Source organism: Scedosporium apiospermum (genome assembly GCF_000732125.1).
Source record: "Scedosporium apiospermum strain IHEM 14462 chromosome Unknown SEQ_SAPIO_0110, whole genome shotgun sequence".
Classification (NCBI taxonomy): Eukaryota; Fungi; Ascomycota; class Sordariomycetes; order Microascales; family Microascaceae; genus Scedosporium; species Scedosporium apiospermum.
Window position 1 is genome coordinate 1,113,149 of NW_015971811.1, and position 25,835 is coordinate 1,138,983.

At 52.4% G+C, this 25,835-nt stretch overlaps 8 protein-coding genes and 2 pseudogenes across 8 annotated transcripts; 7 read left to right on the forward strand and 3 right to left on the reverse strand.

Annotated features, from left to right (window-relative positions):
* Nucleotides 1-534: 534 nt before the first annotated feature.
* Nucleotides 535-2,343, forward strand: SAPIO_CDS7256 (uncharacterized protein; the record flags this gene model as incomplete). Its single annotated transcript, XM_016789148.1, has 4 exons — nucleotides 535-907; nucleotides 988-1,713; nucleotides 1,777-1,858; nucleotides 1,935-2,343. The coding sequence occupies 4 exons, from the start codon at nucleotides 535-537 to the stop codon at nucleotides 2,341-2,343; spliced, it is 1,590 nt and encodes a 529-aa protein (XP_016640975.1).
* Nucleotides 2,344-3,636: 1,293 nt separating this feature from the next.
* On the forward strand, nucleotides 3,637-5,340 carry SAPIO_CDS7257 (uncharacterized protein; the record flags this gene model as incomplete). The annotated part of the gene is made up of 2 exons (XM_016789149.1): nucleotides 3,637-4,206; nucleotides 4,291-5,340. 2 exons carry the CDS (start codon nucleotides 3,637-3,639, stop codon nucleotides 5,338-5,340), a joined length of 1,620 nt encoding a protein of 539 aa, XP_016640976.1.
* A 150-nt stretch (nucleotides 5,341-5,490) lies between these two features.
* SAPIO_CDS7258 (uncharacterized protein) lies at nucleotides 5,491-7,161 on the reverse strand (the record flags this gene model as incomplete). Its single annotated transcript, XM_016789150.1, has 5 exons — nucleotides 5,491-5,895; nucleotides 6,076-6,179; nucleotides 6,535-6,649; nucleotides 6,831-6,954; nucleotides 7,016-7,161. The coding sequence occupies 5 exons, from the start codon at nucleotides 7,159-7,161 to the stop codon at nucleotides 5,491-5,493; spliced, it is 894 nt and encodes a 297-aa protein (XP_016640977.1).
* Nucleotides 7,162-8,547: 1,386 nt separating this feature from the next.
* SAPIO_CDS7259 (uncharacterized protein) lies at nucleotides 8,548-9,317 on the forward strand (the record flags this gene model as incomplete). The annotated part of the gene is made up of 3 exons (XM_016789151.1): nucleotides 8,548-8,835; nucleotides 8,904-9,069; nucleotides 9,127-9,317. The coding sequence occupies 3 exons, from the start codon at nucleotides 8,548-8,550 to the stop codon at nucleotides 9,315-9,317; spliced, it is 645 nt and encodes a 214-aa protein (XP_016640978.1).
* A 1,247-nt stretch (nucleotides 9,318-10,564) lies between these two features.
* On the forward strand, nucleotides 10,565-11,287 carry SAPIO_CDS7260 (uncharacterized protein; the record flags this gene model as incomplete). Its single annotated transcript, XM_016789152.1, has 2 exons — nucleotides 10,565-10,626; nucleotides 10,714-11,287. The coding sequence occupies 2 exons, from the start codon at nucleotides 10,565-10,567 to the stop codon at nucleotides 11,285-11,287; spliced, it is 636 nt and encodes a 211-aa protein (XP_016640979.1).
* Nucleotides 11,288-11,460: 173 nt separating this feature from the next.
* On the reverse strand, nucleotides 11,461-12,519 carry SAPIO_CDS7261 (annotated as a pseudogene; the record flags this gene model as incomplete).
* A 740-nt stretch (nucleotides 12,520-13,259) lies between these two features.
* SAPIO_CDS7262 (Mitochondrial carrier protein LEU5) lies at nucleotides 13,260-14,468 on the forward strand (the record flags this gene model as incomplete). Its single annotated transcript, XM_016789153.1, has 2 exons — nucleotides 13,260-13,439; nucleotides 13,557-14,468. 2 exons carry the CDS (start codon nucleotides 13,260-13,262, stop codon nucleotides 14,466-14,468), a joined length of 1,092 nt encoding a protein of 363 aa, XP_016640980.1.
* Nucleotides 14,469-15,567: 1,099 nt separating this feature from the next.
* Nucleotides 15,568-18,294, forward strand: SAPIO_CDS7263 (Origin recognition complex subunit 4; the record flags this gene model as incomplete). The annotated part of the gene is made up of 4 exons (XM_016789154.1): nucleotides 15,568-16,908; nucleotides 16,979-17,140; nucleotides 17,213-17,641; nucleotides 17,719-18,294. 4 exons carry the CDS (start codon nucleotides 15,568-15,570, stop codon nucleotides 18,292-18,294), a joined length of 2,508 nt encoding a protein of 835 aa, XP_016640981.1.
* Nucleotides 18,295-19,817: 1,523 nt separating this feature from the next.
* On the forward strand, nucleotides 19,818-21,458 carry SAPIO_CDS7264 (annotated as a pseudogene; the record flags this gene model as incomplete).
* Nucleotides 21,459-22,893: 1,435 nt separating this feature from the next.
* SAPIO_CDS7265 (Developmental regulator flbA) lies at nucleotides 22,894-24,722 on the reverse strand (the record flags this gene model as incomplete). The annotated part of the gene is made up of 3 exons (XM_016789155.1): nucleotides 22,894-23,016; nucleotides 23,083-24,417; nucleotides 24,663-24,722. 3 exons carry the CDS (start codon nucleotides 24,720-24,722, stop codon nucleotides 22,894-22,896), a joined length of 1,518 nt encoding a protein of 505 aa, XP_016640982.1.
* Nucleotides 24,723-25,835: the final 1,113 nt, after the last annotated feature.

Here is a 25,835-nt window from a genome sequence, read left to right on the forward strand (position 1 = left end):
AGCGGAAGGAAGTATACCTGGGCGAAAGTTGTTGGCCCTATAGACCCCACGCGCGCTCAGGGTTTCCTCCGTCTCAGAGGTTCATCTTCTTCGTCCCACCTTCTTCGCCATCCGGCCTTACGGTAGTGTTGCAGCTTGACCTCGGGAGTCCGCCTCCAGTGACGGATATCACCACCTACCACCAGTTACCAAGGCACGAACCCAGTCGATAGGCTCACATGCAAACCGCAGCTGACGGACTATCCCCAGAGCTTTGCCCCTTTGCATGGGGAGGTGGTAAGTAAGACAGGAAGGGGATCTACGAGACTTGGGCCGATTCCTGGTGTCTGCTTATGCTGCGGTGGCCACTCCTTGAATGGAGCTTGTGGGCCTCGCAAAGGCCGCTTGGGGGGAAGTCTCGAACGTGAGCACATATAGAAATTGCTTGCCGCCCCCGGGCACCAGCTATTGCTTCGACGAGTGGGCTGAGACACCCTAGGCTTTCAAGAGGCCTCTGATTTCTGCTCTCTGCTTTCCGTCCTAACATCAAACAAGATGGAGTTGGCTTTACTCTATTTCGCCGCCCCAATTCTCTTCTTCTCCGTGTTGCAGCAGCTGCTGTCATGGAGGAGGAAGCGCCTCGCCCCTACCCCCAAGTTCCCTGGGCCTAAGCAATTCCCCATTGTCGGCCGCGTCCATGATGTGCCCAGGTTCTCAATATGGTTGAAGTTCAAGGAGTGGGCAGACATCCATGGACCTATCTATCAGACCAGAGCCTTGAACCAGACATTCATTATCGTGTCTGATGAGCAGATTGCCCATGAGCTTCTTGTCAAGAGGGGTAACATCTACTCTGGCCGTCCTCAGATCAGGTCCCTCATTGGACATAAAGAGGGTCCAGCATACTCTGCACTGATGGACCGTAATGGTGAGCCTCAATTCTGCTCCCGCCCGAAGATCTTTTCACCGATATTTGAGTCCCATGTCTGACTTTCACTCACTTCCCAGACACCTGGGCTCGACAACGCAAATGGGTCCACGCAGCCATGACTGAGGCTTACAGACACCATTTCTACCAGCACATTGAGCGGGAGACGAAGCGGTATCTCGTCACGCTGCTGGTCGACCCCGAGCGGTTTTACTCCAACACTCGCGAGTACTGCGGGCGCATTATGAGTCGTCTTACCTGGGACCGGGCGTTTGAAGGCAAGCTCAACGGCGAGAGCGCCGAGCAGACGATGAACGCTATGTCCGTTTCCGGCCCCATAACCAACACTATAACGCCCCTCTGGCACATTCCGTTCCCCATCAACCCGTGGAAGAAATTTGAGGTCAAGCGTGAGGCCACGCAGCGCGCCTGGTGGCTCAGTAACTTCCACATCGCCAGGGAACGTTTTCTGCGGGGCGACCTGCCGGCTGATACCTGGGCTTATCGGTACTTTGAAGAGGTGCGCAAGGAGGGCAACTGGGATGTAGAGCAGGACGACGATCAGGCCGTGTTTGCGAGCTGCATGATTGGGTTCTTGAACTTGGTTGGCGTTATTACTAATTCAGGGCCGCTCAAGTTCTTCCTTATGGCCATGGCGCTGCATCCGGAGTGGCAAAGGAAGGCGCAGGAGGAGATTGACCGTGTGTGTGGTGGTCGGATGCCCACTATTGAGGACTTCCCTGACTTGCCTACAGTAAGGGCTTGTTTAAAGGAAACAGTGAGGTGGAGGCCCAATGTGCCCTTAGGTGTGTCGTGTGTCACTTGGCCCATCACCACTGTGGTGTATTTTGCTAATCGGAACCTTCCAGGTGTTGCTCACCAAGCCGAAAGGGATGATGAATACCAAGGTGTGAAAATCAAGAAGGGCACTAATATCATCGCGTGCGAATGGTGAGCCCCCCCTTGAGAGATTGCATGTCGGTGGAGTTGCGCTCCAGATCATTGATTATGCTGATGTCAATATTAGGGCCCTGAGTCGTTCGCCGTCCAAATATCCCGACCCGGAGCGCTACCGCCCCGAGAGATGGCTCGAACCCGGTTGGCCCACATATCAGGAACCTCTAACGCGGTACCCGAATTTCCGGGAAGGCTTGGGCTTGCACATTTTTGGCTGGGGCCGCCGAAAATGCCTGGGCAACACCCTAATCGACGATGAGTTGTTCGTCTGCGGCGCGGCTCTCTGCTGGGGGTTCAACATGGCGCCCAAGACTTGCCCGAGGACGGGTAAGGAGGTCCCAATTGACACCCTGGCGAGTAATAGCCATGCCCTCTTGGAGCCGGATCCGTTCCAGATGTCGTTCAAGCCTCGGAGCGAAGCCCGAGCTTCACAGATCCTGGAGGGATATAAGGAAGTGGTTGGGGAATTGAAGGTCTGAGGAATCAAGGACATGATATGGGAGGCACTCGGGTTTGGTGGAAGTGAGGCTGAGAAGCCTGGCCCAGACGTGGACGCTATGCTTAATGACGATCTTGAAGATGTGTGTATACTGTAATCTGGCCTTGCAGGTGCACGTACTTGCTCGATTCGAATGTATCAAGTGGTTTATAAATTGCGTCTTACGAGCGCTATCGGTTAAGATCTTAGTCTCCGGACAGGGTGTGCGATTCACATTGTCCCGTCCGCCGTCATTCTTTCATTCGGAGAATAGGTCCGACGTTCAAGGCCGAGAAGCAAGGCCGAGTGCACAGCAGTCTTCTCTCAGTGTTCGTACATAGAATTGGGAGCCCACGGCACGCGCCGTTTATCCGCAGAATGCACCAGTTCCGTAGGATCCGGGTCCTCCTCCTTCTTCAGCCCTGAAGAACTCTGAAAACGGTCCTTGTAGCTGATAACACCTCCAACCCTGTCTCAATGTCTGTTCGAAAATGTTAGTAGCGCAGGGTGTTCTCCCAAGTATCCTTTGGAAAGGATGAAGTTGGAGAGTGATTGTAAGGACAAAAAAAAAAAAAAAAAGAAACAAGAAGCCAAAAGGAAAGGATTGGGGGAAGAGACATATAACACCAGGGATTCGCTGGTCGTCACCGACACACCTACTAGTCTGGCGCTTCAGAGGCTTTTCTTTTAGAGTAGATTTTACTAGTATTGAAATGGGTTCGCCGATTATTACTGATAGAAAGAGGTAACGGTCTCCGAAATCTAACTGAGGTTCTTTAATTTAATTTCTATTATTTTGATTATAGCTGGCATTACTCTTTCTTTTCCTTCCTCTCATCAGGAGGGAGCAACAACAAGTTCGACAAGTCATTTTTATCAATCGGCATCTTTTACCTGTTCTTACGGATCATCTTGCATGGTGACTTCGGACAGTTTTACTACTTATTTTGTATGCTTAAGTGTCCCATATTAGACACTTACATGATTCTTCACCTGTCCTTATTTAGATGTCTCTTCTATACGCGTTCTACCATTGTTTCCATTGATCAACCGATCCGACACCCGTCCACTCCTGTGGGGGCATTGCGGCGGCTTCTTGCAGGAACTGTTACAGACTATCGGCTACACCTGTTTCCTTTTTATCTACGTGGTGTGCGGGTAGGCTGCACTATCCCGTCTCATTTCTATTAAATTTGTTTTGTTTCCTCTCAATTCCATCCCAACCAGAATGTCTTGACTGTTTCCATCGAAACCCAATCCGGTAATTTTCACGCCTTAGATGGCGGTCTCTACTATGACGTCCACCCCGATGGTGCCAAATCGGCTGCAAGATCTCCCACTACACGTACTTGATGAGCTTTGCGGGCGCCTAACACGAGACAAGGCCGGACGACGCGGCCTGCTCGCCCTCTCCCTAACGAGTACTCGGCTCGCCGGCTTAACCACAAGATTCCGCCTCCAAACAGTGCATCTCGTGGTTAAAGGCCCCCAGAAGCTACGCAGCGATATTGCGACTCTGACGGATGTGTTGGCAGCTCGTGACAATGTGCCCTACGTGAGACGACTCGAGATTCGCGGCTCGATGTCACGCGCCGCATCTGGTGAAAGGCAATCTGGTGGCGACCACGGTGAACAGCCGAGCTTGCAGGGAGCGAATGGCCCTGTGCATGACTACTGGCCGCCCGACGACGACGGCGACTTTTGGGGGCCGGCCCGGGAACCAGTCGACTTTGATCCTACGGGACCTGGCTCGGCCGGGCAAGACCGGGTGCGAGATCAGGCTGCATGGTCCTGTTTAGCCAGCTTCATCGGGGAGCTGATCCAGCTCGCCGACGTCGTCTACGCATGCGAAGACCAGGTGCCAGTATGTATACTTGAAGTGCTACACACCCACCCATTGAGACCCCGCCTACACGTCCACAGTTTCTCTTTGCGCAGTCTTTATCAGCCTGCGTCCAGTCTCCGCGATATCGACCTTGACGAATACATCCTCGCCTCATCGCCATGCCTGTCGAGCATTCGAGCGCGTGGCACTGCGTCTGGCTTTGATTCGCGCGGCCGCATCAGTTTCAATGAAGAAGCAATTCTGCGAATGGTAGCTGGGAGACTTTGCGCCCTAAGGACTGTTTCTATATGGGTGAAGGGCCCAGATGAGACCATCGAGCACCACAGGGCTCTATCAGCTCCGAGACCCACGTGGGCAGGATTTTTCCGCAACGATGCGCACGGTTTTCCCGATGACGGACTTGGTGCACTTGAGAACTTGGTACTTGTCGGCGGCGAATGCCTGACCCCTCAGATCGTCACGGCTTGGAGCAACCACACAGACTTTAACATGCTTCAGTCCTTGCGTCTTCTCTTCGCGTCTACGAGTCTCGCTGCACTGCAGATTCTCACCGAAGAGGTGCGAACTTACAGGGCTCTCAGCCAGCTGCCTCATCTCGACTGCCTCAGCCTGCTCCTAGACTGCTCCAACCTCCATGCGATGGAAGAAGCTGAACCAGAGTTGACTGATGTCGAGAAGCAGTTACCCGAAAGCGACGTTGATATAGCTTCCAAATACCTCCGCGACGCATTCATAAATGTTGCTGTGGACGATACAGTCGCAGCAGATATCTTCAACTCCTTATCCTTCCAACGTACTCCTCGAATTATTAGCGTCCGCCCCACCGGTGCAGGGGATTTCGGGAGCGCGTATGTCGATAGGCCATTTTATACGATTGCACGGTGCCTAGGCCGGCACTGGGTCCGAATTCGCAACCGGAGAGCTGGCTGCGACGAATACTATACAGCAGAGATCAAGTCCGAGGAGACGAAGGAGGCCGAGAAGAAACTGAGCAATGACATTGATCCATTCTACGAGGCTATTCTGAATTCCATATGGCCTGATGCGAAGGAGCATAGAAAGCAAGCATGGAAGGGTCTGCGACTATGGAGGGAACCTGATCGGTTGGACGAGTATCCCTGTCCGCCTGAAACGGATTATGGACGCTCTTGACAGTTCTCTCTCGCGATTAACGCCGCAGAATACGGTTGGACTCGATGCATATCTCAATGCCACACAGGCTCACACCTTCCCATCGACCCTCGAATTCTCAAAGAAAAGCCTCCAACCCCTCTGCCCTTGGCCGTCGCTGTTTGGAACATACTAGAATAGGGCCATCCCACACTGGTTTGTATTAACCTGCGCAAACTCCGCTGGAATCTGGTACCGCAGCCGCTTGTAGGGGTATATCCTCCTCTTTGACCGGCCGGGAATGACATGCGACACCGCATCGATGACCGTCTGTACGCGATTTCCATACTGGAACTTTTTTTCGGAGGTTGAATGACCATCTCGAACCGGCATCATGATGTAAATCTGCGCCTTGTCGTCGTCGCCGTCGTCGTCGTCGTAGTTGAAGAGATTCCAGTCGATGGGAGGGCCTATTGGTGGGATGTAAGCCTTGTAACCATTGGGGATGGGGTTCAAAACATCGTTGCCTTCCATGAAGTCTATTGCACGCTGGCGGAAGGCCTGGTAATCCGAGTCGTCCGTGGTGTCGTTGTCATCCTTACCATGGGAATATGTCTCTCAGAAGTGGGCCTCGGCAACAAGTCAGCGAGCACATATATTATTCCAGAAGCACTGTGGTGATATACCATCCATACGGCGCGCTGTGAAACGACAGCAACCTGAGGTTACATGCCGGCGAGGGAGGATTGATCTTCCTTCCGTAGACGAAGAACATACCACAGTGCACCCATGAAGCCCACCGGACATGATCTTGAAGGGTTGGTCCCCAAACACTTTTTGCTGACTGTAGGCCATCTCATCTGGGCCGCCTTCAGCAGCACCTAGTAGTAGTATAGCCCATCGTTAGCTTGAGGGGTGCATAACAAAACGGGGGTGGAGAGCTGAAATCTAGCGTAGCAATGCCACAACTGAGCGGATAACAAAGTAGGGAATCTCTATACCGGAGACGATCGGGAAAGATGCCCCAAAATAAGCAGTCTCGCCCCCATTGAACGTGAACAGTAAGTAGGCCGCGATCTGAGCATTGCTCAGGCGCGGAACATAGTTAGGGTTTCCAGGTGGCATGCCAAAGACCCGTTTCACGAGCGGGTTCTCCGAAGCCTCCAGGGTCACATTGATGTCGTTCCAGTCCCACCCTCACTCTACTAGAGGGGAGAGAACTGGGACGCAATCTACGCCGGAGGAGGAACGGATCCGCCGAGCAGACGCCGCCACCGCATCTGCCGACCTGACAGGATGGCTCGCATTGCAGCGAGGAGTCGAGGAAGGACTGCGTGTTCTTGAGCGATGGCTAATAGCGATACAGCGGGTCCTATTCAAAGATCAGGTGGACCGTGACGAAGCGGCCTCTAGAGCTACGTGTTGATCTGATTTCCCAACTCCCAAACATAAAATTCTATGAAAACAAACAGATGGCTTGATGTCAAACGAAATAGAACCATGGCTTAGTCTTCCTGCGCTTCATTATAAACCTGCTTAGAGAACTCCACTGTGCCATCATCATAGGCGTGAACCGAAGTTAAACGAGAATTATTCCGGAATATTTGTCCGGAGACGCGCAACTTCGGGTCGGCCTCGGAAGCATGTGGCTGGCCCCTTTGTTATCGTTAGCAGAAGCGTCAGGGCACACAAACTAGGATAGATAGGCGTAACCTACGCGATCTCAACTGTGTCGGCTGCCGACAGTTTTGGATTCTTCGCAATCTTGTTCTTAATCAACGTTTCATACTTATCGACGGGTTCGGTACCCTTCCAAATGAACTTGAGAAGGGCCCGAGCGGTAGTGGAAAAGTATCGACTCATATCTTCTATTCAATCGTTAGCTGGAAACCTCCCATGGATGTCGCGAGTACAACCGAACCTATTATCATAAACAAGATCGTAGCTGTTGACGGTTAGATATTACCGAAAGATCATCAGAACGAGGATGAGCAATCTCTATATACACGAGAGGCAAGCGTTGAGCTGCCCAATATCTGGTCTATTACCGCCAGGATTTGATGACCCGTGCTGCTCGACTTGGTTGTGTGGCAAGCTGGGCGTATCATTTGACGCCTCGCCAATTTCAAGATCGACATGGCATCAAAATGTACGACTTGCCGCGCGGTTAGGATCCAGTACGAATGTGGACACCGCATAGACTCGAGCCCCGCCCCCGAAAGAATATTTATAGACTTGGTAAATTATATTTGGCATCTGCGATACTGAGTCTAGTCAATGAATGGTGCCAGATAGCCGCCGTAAAGAAGGCGCAATTGTGATACCAATGGTGTGGATGAAAAACCATTTGGCGTGATGAGTCTCGGACCGGTTCATTAAGCTTAAGTAAGCACATTAGCTGCTACCTTCCCATGGAACTCATCATTGAACGTTCTTCACCTGGTAATATCGAAGCTGTCAATTGATCCATAACTGATGATGAACGGCGCGCCGTCAACACCGATCATATTTTCCCGCCTTTCCCAAATGTTCACCCCTAAACGTAGAAACTGGCCCGTCGTGGCTGCCTTGTACCATCAACCATGGCCTCCATCGCCGGCGTTAGCCTCACGACTGAACCCCCAAGAGCTGGTCGAAGAAGAGAAGACTCCGTATTATAGCCCCGACCGATTTTACCCAGCCTTCCTTAGCCAAATTCTCAACGATAGGTATCAACTTGCAACGAAAGTTGGTTACGGCTCCAGTTCCACCGTATGGCTTGCCAGGGATCTATGTCGGTCGGTTTTTTCCCTTCTCAGTAAATATTCCCCCCTCCCTAACTGGCCAGATAGATGTCGATGGTTAAAAGAGCGCTATGTGGCCATCAAGATAAATGCCAAGGACCACCACTCCCTCAAAGGCACAGCCAAGTCTGAGCTTGCTATTCTCCAGCACATCTCGAAAGAGTATTCTAGTCATGAAGGCTGGCACTTCGTGAGGAAGCTGGTTGACTCCTTTGCTATAGACAATGGTGACCAAGATCATGTCTGCTTGGTATTCGAGCCTCTCCGCGAACCGCTTTGGCTTTATTGCCGTCGATTTGTAGACGGGGTAATACCCTCAGATGTTCTGAAGGTGATACTTCAGATGATCCTCCAGGGACTCGACTATCTCCATACGGAATGCCAAGTGATACATACTGGTGAGCCTGATTATATTGCTATAAACGCCATTTTCTTACCGAGAATAGATCTTAAGCCAAGCAACATAATGGTGAAACTTGAGGACCCAGAAATCCTGGAACGCGACGTCCGTGATGAGTATGACCATCCCTTACCCCAGAAAGTTCTGGATGAGCGAACAATCTATCTTTCGCGGAATAACTACGGCCGGCTTTTGAGACCTACGGGGATCGTTCAGATCACCGACTTTGGATTGTCTGTCCGAGGAGACGTCCCACACTCTGGCTGTATCCAGGCTGAACTGTACCGGGCTCCCGAGGTGGTCCTCGATGCTGGGTATACTTACAGCGCGGATATTTGGAGTTTGGGGGTGATGGTATGGAAACATGGAAAATTCTAAGCCTTTAATTGCGGTGACGGCTGACGAAAATAACTTCCGGATAGCTGTGGGATCTTCTCCAAGGAAAGAAGCTCTTTGACCTGGTAGATCCAACTACAGGCGAATATGATGACCAGCGTCATCTCGCACAAATCACTAGTCTTCTGGGGAAGGCTCCAGACGACCTTTTACGTCAGGGTCAACGAACATCAATGTTCTATGAGAGTGATGGTATGGTTTTGGTTTTTTTCTTGTAGCGAACGTTGTCTAGTCTAACAGTTTCTCCAGGCAAATTAAAGGATCCGAGTCTCGTATCCCCAGGCTTCAGTTTCGAAGGCACTATCGATGTCATAGATGGGGAAGAGAAGAGGATGTTTATCGAGTTTGTGAAGCGAATGCTCAGATGGAGTCCCAAGGAGCGACAGACGGCGAAAGAACTCCTCAACGATCCCTGGCTTCATGACGGCTTTTCGCAGTGACCGCCTAAGGATAATTATTGCCCGATTTGGATAGCTCTCCGCCAGAAAAGAGAGTACCCGATGGCTAAGAGTTGTGACTTTCTGAGACGCCACCGCAGACCCGTCGTAAGGCAAGCCTTATTACATTGATGCTCTGCCACCGTGACAACGAGGGATCGCCACAGAGAGCGGAGTGCTTGTCAAGGGGGAGGACCTACGCCAATCGCCCAGGAGACTTTGCCAATGTCGCCCTCTCCAGTTTGTTCGGTTCGCAAGCTCCTGAATATGTCATTTCAGGTCAACGAGAAGCAAGTTCAGTCAAGATTTCTGGCTGTACAGAAGTTAACCCTCTTAGAGATAGGATATGGGACATATCTCACACGAGGGAAAGTTGGAAGAGGATGACGATGAACAAGGGGGTGGCGAGTTTTACGACTTATTAACTTAATATTGGGAATGTGATATGTATATAATGGAGAGGGGTCCCTCTCAACCAGGAGCGTTTTAATAGATTTGGATCTGGATCCATTTCTAGTATTCCAAGTTATGAACGACAAATCTCATATATTTTGCGAGACAGGAGGACTTAACGATAGGCGAAGAGCAAGAGAAGGAAGATTGTAAATGCCCAAATTGGTAGGAGCCTCAGCCGTTACTTTGTTCCTCGAGGTCTTAAATTTAGACGATTTCCATAGGAAAGACCGGTCTGCGATTAGACCTGGCAGAGAGTATGGTCGTGTTGACCTGGACCGCCTCCGATCTCGCCGTCTTTGCGTCCTCGTTCTTTAAGGTTGGCGATTCAAATGGCTTCATCGGGGAGGTATTCCAGTTCGAGGAATGCAACATAGCGGCTGGCGATCGGTCTCTTCGATCAATTTCACTCGCTCGAAAGGGCAATCAGGGTCAGATTGGTGATGGTCTATTTAACAAGTTCTGATCGAGTTCACAACAATCGATTTTTACTAAATTCTCGATGAGGAAATGTGTTCTCGATTTTTGTTCTGAGTAATTTTGAAATGAAGGTTCAAGATTCTATCTTTCGGATTTCCGAGTCCATGAAGTCGCCGGTGTTTACGAAGGTAACTACCGTTGTTGTTAGGGACGCCACAACCAATCCCGCAAGACGCCAAGCTCAGCCCACTAGCCACAAGCCGCACACCAGCCACATATCTCCATCACCATTCGACAGAAAATCCTGTCCCAAAAATTGGTCCATTGCTTAGCTTTGAATTCGGTATCAATACTCGTCCCCCACGAATGTGATCGCAATGGCCTCCGCAGTGGCCCGCAAAGCTCCAGCTTTCAAGCTCGGACAAAAACAAGTCTTCCTGTACGTCGGCTCCATGCCAATTGACCCTCAAAAACGGATCCTGCAGGAGTCAACCAAGGACGCGTGATAGCTAACCCGCGAAAACAGCCCCAACCATGTCATAACGCTCATCCGCAAAGACAACCAGCCTCCCGACTGGGCCACCTTCCAAGTCCCCCTCCGCTTCACAAAGTTCGACCTCCGCGATTACCTCTGGAACCTCTACAATGTCGAAGTGACGGCCGTGCGGTCCTTCGTGCGCCGCCAGGTAGCCCCCATTAAGAACGACGCTGGCCGCTACGTGCGCCCGCCGGCGGAGAAGTACATGACGGTCGAGATGACGAAGCCCTTCGTGTGGCCCGAGGTGCCCAAGGACCTATCCCCCTGGGACGCGGCGCTGTATAAGCAGCGCGAGAAGATGCTTGCGGATCAGGACAGGCTCCGGAAGGAGCGGTACAAGGGGAATATCCCGCTAGCTAGCGACGGGCCGCTGACGCAGGAGGAGAAGAAGTATAGGGCGTTGGCGAGGGAGCTGTTGGAGGGTAAGAAGAAGTGGGAGAATGGCGTGGCTTTGGACGTGAAGTGGGACAGTGTGGCGCCGAAGGCGAAGGAATCGGCGACGAGCGAGACGCAAGGAAAAGAGGAGGAGAAACAAGAGGAGGCGGCGAAGACGAAAGAATAAGTGATTAGTTTTGATCACTAGGCACTTTGGATGAGAGCTTTCTCATGGAAAGCGGAGATTTACCAAGAAGTCGGCATGGCTTGCGGGAATACCTTGTAGCATTATATCACCATGCCCGAAAGATGTACAATATTCTGAATGTATACTGGGATAGACATTTATTTTTGAATCTATTAGTCTGCTTGATCAATTGCCTCTTCCGATCTCACCTCTACGTCAGGGTATTTAGTCCAATGCTCGTCTGATTGATGCATTGTCACTTCATCGCCCCAACTCCACCACCCGGCACTGAGGTATCGTGCAAATACTTCCAGGGCTTGATAGTCCGGAGGCATAATCTCATCGAATAAACGCTTCAGGCTAGGTTTCCTCGAGTGCACGTCTGGAACGCTGACGATGACCTTTTTGTCGACAATGTCTAGGGCAGAGTGGGCCTGGCCCTTCCTCCTCGCTATGAGAAGTCTCTCCCAGGGTTTCCTCCAGTTCGATTGAACGTCACATATGGGCTCACCGGCCGATGTGACCTTCAACCATATCCACTCCGCCACCGGCACCAGGCCCCATTCTTTCAAGAGGCCATTGTGAGCGGTTAGAAGCTCTGTCATATTGGGACTATTAGTAACCCATATGGCAACAACGCCGCCAGGTGCTAGCTGCGTTGAGATGGGAATGAGCGATAGTAATCTGCGGGTATCTTCACGTCCATAGCAGGTCGAATACCCCCCTCGCTTTCGCTTCGCCGACCGATTAGGCCAGGGCGGGTCCATAATGATGAGATCAAATAACGGAGCTGTAGATACCAGTTCCTGCCTCATCGACTTTATGGAACCATGAAGCATATGCGAGTTTTCCGGGGCAAAATATGACGCGGATGATGTGGTCGGCGAAGTTTGGAGGTCGGGTCGCGTGACTGCCCGCGGTAAGCAAAAAGGCCGCGAAAAGTTCAGCTCCAAATCCCGCAGCGCAGATTCCACAGCGGCGCAAGTCATCAGCTGCGAGAGCTGGGCAGCTGGCGAGGCGGTCCCAAAGTGGGCGGTGGCATTATTTCTGGGCTCCGGGTTCGGGAACGGAGTCGAGATTGGAGGCGAGGAAATCAACCTCCGCAGATTGGTCGTCTGGAGGTGGTGCGGGGCTTGGGCCTCTTCGATGGACCTGGGCAGATCGACGCACACGACAGACTTGGACTCGTTCTCATAGAGGATGGACGAACGTGGGGCACTTCTCCGCTCCATTTGTTGGGGCGGAGGAATGGAAATGCGTTTCCCCTCCTTTTTGTTCTGCGCGAGCTAAGCCAAATGTGATGTTGGAGATCAAGTCACGCGTCCCTGGAGCCCCTGGGCCCTACACCAAGGTCAGGATGTGCACGGAGTCGACCATTTCGGAGTCGGCCCAGTGCAGTCCAGTGCAGTCCTCGGAGACGTTTGCTGGTTGGAGTTGGAGTTGTGCCGAATAGAAAAGACGGGTCGGCAATCTTCGGCTTGGGGAAGGCACACATGTTGCAGCATGTACTTGCGGAGACCCCAGACAGGCACGTGTTGGCCAATCATGACCCCGCAAAATCTGTTCAATTGTTAGTGTGCTTGTACCATGACGTCTAAATCTCTAATATTTTGAGTCCCTCTCGTAAGCCGAAATTCCTATTTCTTTATCGCCCTTCACACAATCCCGAACGTCTGCCGGGGACGAACGATTATTGATACGGCAAGGCATTTTTCACTAGGGTCCTCCAAAACCTTTCCCCTCCCCCAGACTCCGGACTCCAGACTCCAGATCTCCAGATTCCTCCTTTTATCGAGCCCCACACGATCATATCCTGACTTCTTCTGACGAGATTGTTCTTCTCTTCGAAGCGACTGACGGGCCAAGCGCGGAGGCTCCGACCCCATCTCAAACCACCGTTACATCCTCCAACGTCACAGTTGGGGGAAAGGGAGGCAGCGGAATGCCTCCCGCAAGTTTGGAGAATGCGTCGATGTCGGTGACACAGAGCACACAGGGGCAGAACTATGAGACGTCCCTTTCTATGACCAAGAAGCCTTCGACCATCTCCACGCCCCCTCCTGGCGATGATACGGTAGAGTTCCGGAAGAAGACTCGCACTGTTGGATATCTATGGCGCTCGGGAGTTGCGGGGGGAATGGCGGGTTGCGCGGTATGGTTATATCTCTTTGCTTTTTCTGTCCTCTTCTTTTTTTTCCTGCCTCCCTAAGCAGCAATGGAGAATTTTCAAGCCATTTCTTCTGAGACTAATCTAAATTTTCGAGTGTAGGCCAAGACGATCGTCGCCCCTCTGGATCGAGTCAAGATTCTCTTCCAGTCCAGTAATCCTACATATGCGAAATACTCGGGATCTTGGGCCGGTGTCGCGGCAACTCTGCGGGACATATACCACCACGATGGACCTACTGGACTTTTCCGCGGCCATTCCGCGACCCTGCTGAGAATTTTCCCTTACGCGGCCATCAAATTCCTCGTGTATGAACAAATCCGTTCTGTTGTGATCCAGCACAAGGGCCAAGAGACGCCCTTCCGTCGGTTTATCAGTGGATCTCTTGCCGGAGCCACCTCCGTTGTCTGCACTTACCCCCTCGAGCTTATTAGGGTCCGTATGGCCTTCGAGACTAAGAGAGTCGGCGGGACGTCCTTTGCTTCCATGAGCAAGCAAATCTACAATGAGCCCCCTGGCGCTACGAGTGCCTCTTCCGCGGTTTCCGCGGTTACTCGCGGCGGTTTCCTCAACTTTTACAGAGGTTTCGCTCCTACGATGCTTGGCATGGTTCCGTACGCCGGCATGTCCTTCCTAACGCACGACACCGTCGGAGACCTGTTTAGGCACCATTCGATCGCCAAGTGGACCACGCTGCCGCGCCGCAAGAACGCGCCCAAGGGCAAGGCCGTCCCTCTGCGATCCTGGGCCGAACTTACCGCCGGTGGGCTGGCGGGTATGATCTCGCAGACGGTGTCCTATCCCATGGAGATCATCCGGCGGCGCATGCAAGTCGGCGCCGTGGTTGGCGACGGTCACCGGATGCGAGTCGCGGAGACGGCGGGGATAATATTCCGGGAGAAGGGCTTCCGCGGCTTCTTCGTCGGTTTGACGATTGGATACGTCAAAGTGATACCCATGGTCGCGGTGAGCTTCTACGTTTACGAAAGGGCCAAGGGATGGTTTGGCATCTAGAAGCACTCCTCGAACACATGAGGGACGGAGGCTGGGTTGCTTTCTTTGCTTTGTTTGATTTATTTTGTTGTTTTCACCACCAGGTTAAGGCGTTTAGAGGAATGGGGCATTTTCAGGGGGAGGGCTAGCCAGTGCTCTTTTTTGGATATAAAGTAGATCATTCGATGGACATGGGCCGCTTGTTTTCGTCCTCTTTTCCGCTTTCTTTTTCTTCTGAGCTTTCCTTCTTAAGGGGTTCTACACTTACCCTCAAGAGTCGGTTCTCGAAAAGTCTTTATAGAGTCTGTACAGGTAGATCCCGGATCAATGAATAGATCTCGACTCAAGCTTGCCTCCAACGTCCCTCGTCGCCTCCCTCTCAAGGCTGATGTGTAATCTGCACACACCATGCCTTTATATACGATGGTATGGAAGGACTTTCCAACCGAGCAGCTCAAGCAGTGGTGACACTACGACCAGTGGCCAAGTGGTTATTGGAGCGCTCAGAAGGTTAGAAAATTGCAATTGTCGTAGCTCGTGGCAAGCAACCGGGATTCGATCTGGGAGCGAACCGCGAGCGAGCTTTTCTTTTTTTGTTCCCTCCCCTTATTAATTCCCCATAGCTAGGCTTTATATATGTAATAATGTATATAGAAAATTACTCCTGCTGCCACCTTATATTTTTCATCTTTATTTATTTTAAATTTTCTACTTTATTTGGAAAGTTGATATCAGGCGACGTCTTTGATATCTCGAGAGTCTGAAATTCTCGAAATGAAGTTGATGAAGAAGACAAAGGTACTGTGCATAATACCGACATGTCAGTTTTTACACTGTATTTGGCATGGTGCTGGTCGCTTTAATTCGGCGCGTGTCCAGCGCGTCAGCGCCAAAACCACTTCTGGAGATGCGTTCAATTGGACGACAGCTCACATCTTCCAGCGCCCCTGCAGATTCTCTCCTTGAGCTTCAAGACCACGAACGCTCCAGTCTGTTCCCATCCCCGACCCCCAGTCCCAACGAACTCGTGTGCGCCGCATCACACGCTTGATCAAGTCTTTTTATCGCTCCTTAATGGCGGCACGGCGGATGCAATCAAGGGGACCAAAGCTAAGCACAAATGGACAAGAACGGGGGTTCCCTCCGACGAAAGCGCGGCAGGCCGGCGTCGACGGGAAATTCTACCACTAACGGATCGGCTGCGAAGAAGCGCAAAGTTGAAGATGATTCTGTGGCGACCCCGGCCGCCAATGGCGCCAGCGGAGGCCGCGGTGGGGTCCGTAAGAAGTCGTTTCTGGAGACCTTGTCCGCGGCCATATCCCTTACAAGAGCAGGGAAGGAGGTGACGGGGGAAGATAATGTTGCGAAGGCGGCGACTGTGCCAGCGAGGAGGAGTCGGCCGCCGAGAGCCACGATTCTAGGGGAGCAGGGAAAGAGTGTGTATGATTTTCCTGGGTCGGATGGAGAGGGGACTGTGACGACGCCATCTAAGAAGGGGAGGAACAGTTTAGCGGCACCTCAGAACGGGACGGGAACACCAAAGAAGCGAGAAGGTCGAAGGAACTCTGCGGCCACCGAGGCCATGGACGTCGACGAGAACGAGCCCGAAGACACTACTTCGAACGGCGATGCATACGGTCTCATGCAACTGGACGAACCTCCGACCACACCTACAGCGAAGAAGAAGCGAGGACCCGGTCGGCCGCCGGGTAGCAAGAATAAAAAGAAGACTTTGGATCCACCAGACCTTGTAATAACTCCTCGTCGCGGACTTCAGTCGAAGTCCCGGGTTGAAAGCCCGACGAAGGTTGGGCGGACTCCACTCAAGGGTATTCTTACGCCATCGAGGAAGGCGGGTGATGATACGCCGAGACGGCGAAAGAGTGTTGCCTTTGGACTTGATAATGGCGTAAAGGATGTCGAGATATTCTTCGAAGACCTGCCTGCTAAGAAGGCGGAAATGCCTCAGAAACCAGTTGGGAAAGCTGCAGCGGAAGAATCGGAACGGCCTTTAGAGACTGGGGAACGGGAGGAGGAAGAAGAGGACGAGGAAGTCTGCGAAATCTGCTTGAAGCCCGATTCGAAACCGCCAAACGAGATCATCTTTTGTGACAACTGCGACCTTGGATTCCATCAGAAATGCCACAACGTCCCCGTCATCCCCGAGGGTGACTGGATATGCAAGAATTGCTCTCAGGATGATATTTCGAAGACGCCACAGAAATCAACCTCTGCCGTCGTGCCGGTGCCGTCAGATGCCCCAGATATCCCGAACCTCAACAAGCATCTACCGGCGCTTCAGCGCATTCTTGTCGATCGATGTACTGGGCAGAGACGGCTTAAGCTTACGGGGTTGGATGAGGCTTATAGCAAAGTTAGTCAGTTGGTGGAACAAACTATCTCGGTTGGGGAAGGCAACTCGATGCTTCTGATCGGCGGAAGGGGCTTGGGGAAGACAACTGTAGGTCTAAAACTCTCCCAAATACGTTTCCCGCCTTCGAAAACAATCACGAGGTGCTAACGATGTACAGCTTATTGAGAATGTCATCACAAACATGTCCGAGAAGCATGAGGGTAACTTTCACGTTGTTCGGCTTAATGGTTTCATTCATACGGACGACAAGCTTGCAGTCAAGGATATATGGCGACAGCTTGGGAAAGAGATGGAAGTGGACGATGATATAGTCCATCGGGTTAGTGCTCCCAGAACTATTTACAGATGATGGATTTTGCTAACGGGCGGGCGGGCCGTCCTTTCTTAACAGACCAATTACGCTGATACAATGGCATCTCTCCTCGCGCTTCTCTCCCACCCATCCGAAATTACCGGTGAGGATGAGGGTGTTATTTCGCAAGCGGTCATCTTCGTCCTCGACGAGTTCGACTTGTTCGCCTACCACCCACGGCAGACTCTCTTGTATAACCTGTTCGACATTGCTCAGGCGCGCAAGGCGCCCATCGCCGTGCTGGGATGTACGACGAGGGTAGACATTGTCGAGATGTTAGAGAAGCGTGTCAAGAGTCGATTCAGCCATCGATATGTCTTTATTGCACCGCCTCGTAACATCGCGGCCTACTGGGAAGTGTGCCGTCAGGGTTTGGTGGTGGATAAGGACGAGGCGTACGATGAGGGTATGGATACCAAGCTTGAGGGGTTTGACGAGTTTATGGAATATTGGGGAAAGAAAATCGACGTAAGTGAAAGCGGTACGAAGATTTCCCTCCTATGGTTGAATCTCTACTTACATTTTCCTTCTTCTTGCCTGATTAGCGACTCTACAAGCAAGATTCATTCCAACTACTTCTCAAAGGTCACTTTTACACGACAAAATCGGTCATGGGATTCCTCAACACCTGCATCCTACCTTTATCAACGCTCTCGCCAACAAACCTCGCCCTTCAGATCCCCCGCGCACCAACCGTCGTTCCCCTCGCGCCGCCGCCATGCAAGCTCCACCTCCTCCCAGCGCTCTCAGACCTCGACCTCGCGCTCCTCATCGCAGCGGCGCGTCTCGACATCGTCGCGCACGCAGACACGGTCAACTTCGCCATGGCGTACGACGAGTACAGCTCGCTCATGGGGCGGCAACGTGTGCAGTCGGCCAGCGCGGGCATGCTGGCCGTCGGCGGAGGGGTGCGGGTCTGGGGACGGGGCGTGGCGGTCATCGCGTGGGAGAGGCTGATTGATTTAGGACTACTGGTGCCGTCGGGGATTGGGGGCGCGGGGAGGGGCAAGGCGATTGGCGGGGTGGAGGGGAAGATGTGGGTTGTGGATGTTTCGCTGGAGGAGATTTCGGTTGGGGCTAAGCTTGGGGGTGTGTTGGCGAGGTGGTGTAAGGAAATTTAGGAGGGGAGTTGAGGGGAGGGCAACATGAGGAGTCTCTTTTTTTTTCCTTTATTTATTTTGTAGTTTTATTTTTATTTTTATTTTATTTTTTTTTTTTTTTTTTTTAGCATCACTGATGAAGGATGGGATGGAGGAGTATTTTTTGGGGGGTGGTTTTTCCATGTCATGATCACGGCATCAGTTGCATTGACAGAAGATCTTAGATGGCTTCTGAGTGTTTAGTCTATTGACGACTCGATTAGGGCACTTTGGGGTGGAGAAAAATATCAATGCATCAATAGATTCTGATAGAGCAGGGATACATCAACGAAGGAATGCAGCAACATCGAGTAAACTATAAACAATCCAAAAAGTAGGCCACCCAATCTTCAATCATCAGTCTTACTCTGCCGGATCTCTAGCACATCATGCCCAACGAGCCCAGCCACACAATGCAGCCCCTAGTTTTGGGCAGCTAATAATAGGATCAGACGAATCCGAAAGGAAACACCAGATCCGAGGCTTCGCTTACCGCACCCACCCAAGCCGGCAAATGACGACGTCGGAAAAGAAGACACAAGGGAGAAAGAGGGTGGTGGACAGCAGCGCAAAGGCCCGTGGCGCGCGCTTCACTTCCTGGCTAGACCCTTTTGAGGTCTCTCTTCGTGCGCTTACTCGCTCGTACAGAAGCTCCGCCTCATTGATGTCTCTCCCGTCTCGCTTCGGGTTCTTGAGGAGCCGGTGGGCTTGGGCCTATGGAAGCCATTAGCGAAGAGGCAAGACAACACGGGAACATGTTTCAATTGTTTGGGCGGGATTGATTTGTTCTTTTCTGTCTCTGGAAAAGGTCATATATCCTGGCATTTGTCTTTCACTTTTTGAACCCATTCATCGTGGCTTGTTGTTCAGAGCTCCCCCCTTCTGCTTGAACCAGAGAGTGTTTCACGATCGGGGTCCTGCACGCTGGTCACCAATATTCTTGTTTCTCTCTTCGGTCTTTCGAAACTTCTTTCGCCGAAGTTCCGTATTTATTTTAATTTTCCATTTTACTTCATATGATTTTCCTACTCCTTTCCAACCCAAACCTCAAATGCCACCGACTTCCTTCATGGTGACGTCGCTCAAGTTTCAATTCAGCAGGAAGGAGCACTGAGCTGAACACTGAGCCTCCACTAAATCTCCACGTCCGCCCCCAGCCAACCCAGCCAACCCAGCCCAGCAGTCAGAGCCAAAGAACCACCAGTCCAGCATTAGCTCGACTCCAACCCCGGTATTCAAGCCTCAACCCCACCCTGCTGCTAGTCACCTCAACTTTACTTTAAACCTTCGATTGCCCGCCGGCTTTGACGACCGACGGCAACCCGATCGAGACGAGACAAGCGAGACAAGCGAGCCAGGCGAGATAGACGAGATCAAGGACATCGAGGACCTGGCTAACACATTTATTATTCCCTCTCAATTCCTACTTCCCAGATCCAAGCCCCCAACCCCACCCCTCCATCCTCATCATCGCACCTACACATTCCTCTCATCCTCCCCCAACAATGTCTAAACGCACCGTCTTCACAACCATCACCCCACTCCCCCCAGGCGTCTCCCGCCAAGTCGCCATCGCCTTCCTCCAAGACCACCTCCGCATGATCGACCTCAACCCCCTCGTCATCGCCCGCCACCCCATCTCCTGCCCCGCCAACGCGCCCCCGGACGAGCTCCATTGCGCCTGGTACTCCCTCACCGACAGCATCTCCTACCTCCCCGGCGGCATGGTCACCGGACAGGTCAGCTACACTGCCGCTTTCAACAACGTGCCCAAGGGCGTCCAGACACACGTCTACGCCCCCATGGGGCTCAACATTCGCGAGACCTGGACCGTCGCGGGGACCTTACCCGGCGAGCCCGTGGAGCCTGTTGAGTTGGGTATTGGTGCGCCGTTGTCGGGGTTGTACGTGCGCGAGGACGTCGATATGAGGTGTAATGTGTTTATGGCAGCTTTTGTCAAGAAGACGTTGAAGAAGGCTCACGGCTCCCTCGTAGATGCGATCAAGGTCGAGGCCCAAGCTGCATCGGCCGCGAGCACAAGCCCCGTCCCGGAAGGTAACGGTGCTGCCTCTGTCCCTGGGACTGGCGCCCCTTCTCCTCATCCGCCCAACGGCACGGCGGGAACTGATCTCGCCCGTTATCCCCCTCTCGGTCCCGCTCCTTACGACCCGGTGAGTCCTCCTATAAGTCCCGCTTTCAAGTACACCACTTCCCCGACGACGTCCCGCCGCTTATCCATGGACGACAAAGACCAAGGCCTTCTCATCGACCACGCCCTCTACAGACTACCACCCTGGCAGACAGACCTAATCCGTCCGAAATCTACCACAACAGAGACAATAACCAACATCACCCACGAATATGACGGCGGCGAGGATAAAAACAGATCCCACGCTCGCACCCTCTCCCGCCTAACAACGAACCTCCCCGCCTACCTCCCCGCGCCCTCCACCCTCTTCACCACCTCTCCAACTCTAAACAACCACCCGGAGTCCTCCACCAACGAATCCGCTTCCTCGGGGCCCCCAAGCGCCTTCCCCTCCCCTCTCCGTGTGAACCGCCGCCCCACCTCGGCATCCTTCTACCCTTCCACCCCGCACGAGGAAGCCACCCGCCCTTCCCCCTCAGCCCGCTTCTCCGCCTGGCAGCCGCTCAAACCCGCTGTCAGCGTCGTGACGCGGTATCCCCGCGCAAAATACCAAGATTACTCTGACATTGCTGCCTCGAACCCCTTTGACTCCTCGCCCGTCTCCTCTGGGAAGGAAACGAGTTTGCCTTTGCCGCAACGGGAACAACAAAAATTAGCCACCCCAGCGCTAACGGCGGCTCCTTTGCCCCCGACGCCAGTCTATCCCAAGACTATTGAGAAGGAGGAAGAACATCCGGTCTCTCTTACCGTTGGATATTTACCGGGCGTGCGCGAGGAAAAAGAACCCGCCGTCGACCTCGCCGCGTTGGGTATCCTTTCCGCCGGACGGACAAGGTCGCTGCACCTCGAGGTCCAACCGAAGAAGACCTATTCGGCCTACATACCCCCGTCGTCGTCGGTACCGGCGCCGCCGCTAGCGAGGAAACAGGAAAACGACCGGCCGGTCCGGTATGGTGCCGTGTTGAAAGAACCCCCGGGTGCGGAGTTGTATTATTAGCGGGTCGCTGCGGGAGCGTGTTGGGTGTTGCTTTGGATCTCACCGGTGCCATTTCATCATATTGCTTCCTTCGCAAGGGATTTTTTTTTTTTCTTTTGGAGAGCATTTGGAGTTGAATTATTTGAGATACCTTCTTTTTTGGGTTTACGGAGTTTGGATTTACTACTCCCCAGTTGCTGCCGAGATTGGCACATCGACATTGGATAATAGGTGGGAAGAAACTATTGAAGCATTTCCATGAGAACGAAATAAAACAAGAAAGGGCCTTGTCTTCTTCTAAGACATGAAATTGGTTCTTATTCTACTGGCACCAGGGTCCTTTATATCCACCAACGCCTTTCAATGTTGTCCATGGCTTACCACCTGTAGCTATCCATCTACCCTCTTCCAAATCCCGCCCCCCTTTGCATGTTGCTGTTGCACAATATCCGTAACACAGGGCCCCCCATCTCACAGGCACACTTTCGGGGCTCGCTCCTGCTGGCAGGAGTGGACCAGCCAGATCCTCGCAGAAACCAGAAGAGATTCCCACTCGCTGGACGAGTCAGAGAACCTTTATTCCAACAGCCAGCGACCAGCTGAGCTCCATACCCAGGACCACCCTGAGGACACAAAATCAGACACATCCTGCAGAGATATAATAAAAACACCAAACATTAGGTTAAACACTCTTAATCCACTGTATTGATGCATTACACAAAGCGAACAAAACGGAAACAGAAAGAACGACAACCAAGAAAATAAACCGAAAAATAACACAGCTGATGGGATTCCGCCCGGCTCCTCCTCTTTCCTACCCCGTGGAATGGCTTGAATGTTCTGCCTTAACCTGCCGATCCCATTTTACTTCCGATAAAGAACAGGATTATGAACGCTGAAAGAAAAGCCAGATGCAGTGTTGACCGCCGGCTGCAAAGTAACCATATATGAACAAAGAAGGTGGGGGCGTGAATAATAAGAAAAGAGAAAAAAAAAGCCAAAGACAAGAAGAAAACAAAACAAGGTGCAAGAAACGATCAAGGCGCGTTTCTAGAACTACCTAGGCGCCCCTATCCTATTGTACGAGTTTCGTCGATGGCAAGAGATAAGGAAAATGTGATCTGGTGTAAAAGAGGCACCGAAAAAAGTCCGATTGCTGAGACTCCTGGAAACAAGCCTAATGTACCCAATGCATGCTGAGAAGATCTGAATTCTATAAAAATTAAATGACCGTAAACGACTTGGGGTATGTGCACATCGTCAGGCTGACAGATTGCCAGTTCTCCTGCAGAGCGATGGCTGAGCTGAGGGAGGTGCTTCCGCCCAACGGCCGACAGTAGAGGGGGGAGGAAGCATAGATCGAGATGGGGATATGATCAAAATAAATGAGACGGGTATCGTCAACATGAAATTCGAGAAACATCGGCGCTCAGTAATGTAGAGAAAAAAAAATAGTTTAGCTGCGATTCGATCGGCTTAGGCTTCGCTCTGGTGCTCGCCCCGGGAGTATTGAATCGAAATCGTAGTGCCTGAGCGTCGACTCGTACTTAGGGCTGCGGAGGAACTTTGGTACGGAGTCCTGTACACAAACGCGTTAGAATAATCCCAAGCTATTAATAGCGGCCAGAAACCCGGGACTACTTACACTAGCCATCAACTTGAATACCGCGTTCTGGGCTTCCTCGAAAAGGGTTGTAACCTCCTTGAGAGTGTCGATCATGGCAGAATCCTGACCCACCGCCTTAGTCATGCGCATGGCCAAGTTGTTTCGCAGTTGGTGATCGATATTGAGCTCACACGGCGATCCGGGAGCTAGGAAGGCGTTGTAAATACCGTACGCCTGCGCCATGATTTCCTTGACTCCGTCCATGGCACTGGACGATGGGTTCTTCTGTGCTGCACGTACGGCATAACGGCAGGCTTCTACGAACTCCTCCACGTCAACGTAGAAAGAGAGGTTCTCCTCGCAATGCGTCTCACGCAGGTTCTCGCGGAACAAGAGTCGTAGAGCGGGGTCACTAAGGATCTTGTCAAGGCGTTGGGTGTTCGAGTCTCGGGCAATCACGTTCCGCGTCTGCGGTACGGCTTCGCTATCTGACGACCTTCCGCGGGAACCGCTGCCGTTGATGACCTCCTTGCCCTTGGTGGATAGTTGGTAGATGGCGTGCTTTGTAGGCTGGAACTGGGTTGCGCTGGGGTTCTGCGCCATGTAGGCCCGGTCCTGCACGATAGTCTCGATGAGGTCGTAGGCTACAAAGAGGGTTGCGACCTCAATGGGCTCCCTGCGATCTACCGTTGTGCAGCAGTCCATGAGCCAGTCGCACGCCGCCTTCCCTGTGAAGGTGTCCTTGAATATTTTCCCGTTGACTTTGCGCTCGCTAGCCATCTTGACACCGGTGACACCATCACGATACTCATTTAGGGAGTCGGAATCCGCCGAGCTGATGTTGGGTTTGATATTGAAGCCCTGGGTCCCGACAAACCTCCTGAAAATCACCTCAATCGTACCCCTATCCGTGACGAGTTTGTCTGTGCTGGTGTTCCTCTCGAGAATAACCAACTGCGTCGCACTGTTGCCAACAAGTTCTTGAACGTGCTTCTGCTGGATGCCGTTCCTCGCACAGAATCGGTCTAGGATGGTGATTCCCTTAGGAGTAAGCTGCCATACCGATCCCTTTGGCGAATACACCTGCTGGAGCCTGCCGTCTGCTGACTCGATAAACCTCGCATCTAGAAACCTTTGGCAAATTGCCCTGGCCATATCCCTAGCCATGGAGAAGGTGGTCGTGGTCGTCGTCGTGACGATTCTTGTGGGGTCCTTGGGATCAGGCATACGGTTGGACTGCGAGAACTTCAAAGAGCCGAGATTATTGATGGCATCTTCGGAGAGGAAGGTATGTTCAACCTTCGTTAACCGTACTCTGTGGGCACTAAGTGGAAGAAGACTGACGACCAGGGTCGAGAAGAGATCCTTAAAATCCTACATGGGCAAACCGACCAAGTTAGCTATCGATTTCACAGGACTACGGCGAATGCGCTTCGATGAGAGAGGTGGGTTGCAAATCGCACGCCAGCAACCGACTAGTATCAAAATGGGGAGCTGCGAGCTGCGAGTGGGAAACGGAGCGCAAGCGAGGGAAGGCCAATAATCAAGAGGCGAACGAAGAGTGAAGCAATCGAAGCAACATAAGAAACGAGTCAAAAAGTGACGCTGTCTTCACCAACCTTGGTAAACGGCCGATCATCATCCGTCATGCGGAGGAGACGCGACGATGTCTGGTGCATCTTGTTGTCTGAGGTCAAGAGCAAGAGGGGGGGAGGTCGGTTTGGGTCTGCTGTAGAATATGGCTGCGAAGGCGGATTGTCCTTCTGGAGCAGCAGGGACTGGCTGGAACGATGTCCTTCAGGGCGATGTGTGAAAAATTGATTCGAGGACGATGACTGGTTTGAAGGACGCCTTGCCTGCGAGGTCGAAGTCGTCCGAGGGTCCAACGAGGTATATGTGAATTCGCAGGAGGGTGAGGTGGGATCGCTAGGACCGGGAGGAGAGCGTGCAATAGACGAGATAGATGGGCGACGTCGAATTACGGGCTCAGAAAAGGTCGCAATCCTACTGGCGAAGGAAAATAGGCCACCCGTCTTGGATTTAGTTGGCTGAGGTAAATGCTGAGGAGGAAGATGCGGCAGATACGGGGACTGATCAGCAGGCGATTCGGTGTGGTGGCGGTGGGAGAATGCTGAATCTATTGTGGTCTCAGAGCCATGCGGCGGCAAAGCTTGAAGAGTTGGTGATGAGGGGGAGGATCGTGGAGGATAACCGATGCCCTCGGAGTGGTGATGGCCCCAGGTCGAGGGAGAGGCGTGAGAGGATCGCGAGGAAGGATGGTGGTCTTCAGTTCTGGGACGGCTCAACTGGGGGAGAGCTTCCATCTATTGCCAAACAAAGGTTTCGGGTCAGAAAAACGTGGCGAAGACGGGATGGGGGTACGCTCATATAATAACGAATAAGGGAAAAGGGACGAAAAAGAGGCTGGGTAAGGGGGGCAAGAGAAAGGGCAGACATAAATGGAAGAGTGGGTAGGTTTTGAGGGAAAGGTGGAGGATCGAGCACCCAGATTGAAATGGCCCCGTCGAAGGTTTGAGAAGGGGGGACCCGGCCAATCTAGAAGTAGTGGATGTACACTAGAGGGGGTAGAGGGGGGGTGTGCAAGGATGGGAGGGCGTGCACAGGTCCACATGCGAGGCAGCACGAGGTGTGGGCGTACAATGGCGCAGTGGTGCAGAGAAGCGGCGATGCGATGTGGTGGGGCGCCCACAATTGCAGCACTAGAACTAGGAGTTCCCCAGGACAGGCGAGCTTCGTCGAAACTTCCTTCCATCCTTCCAGGGCAGCAGATT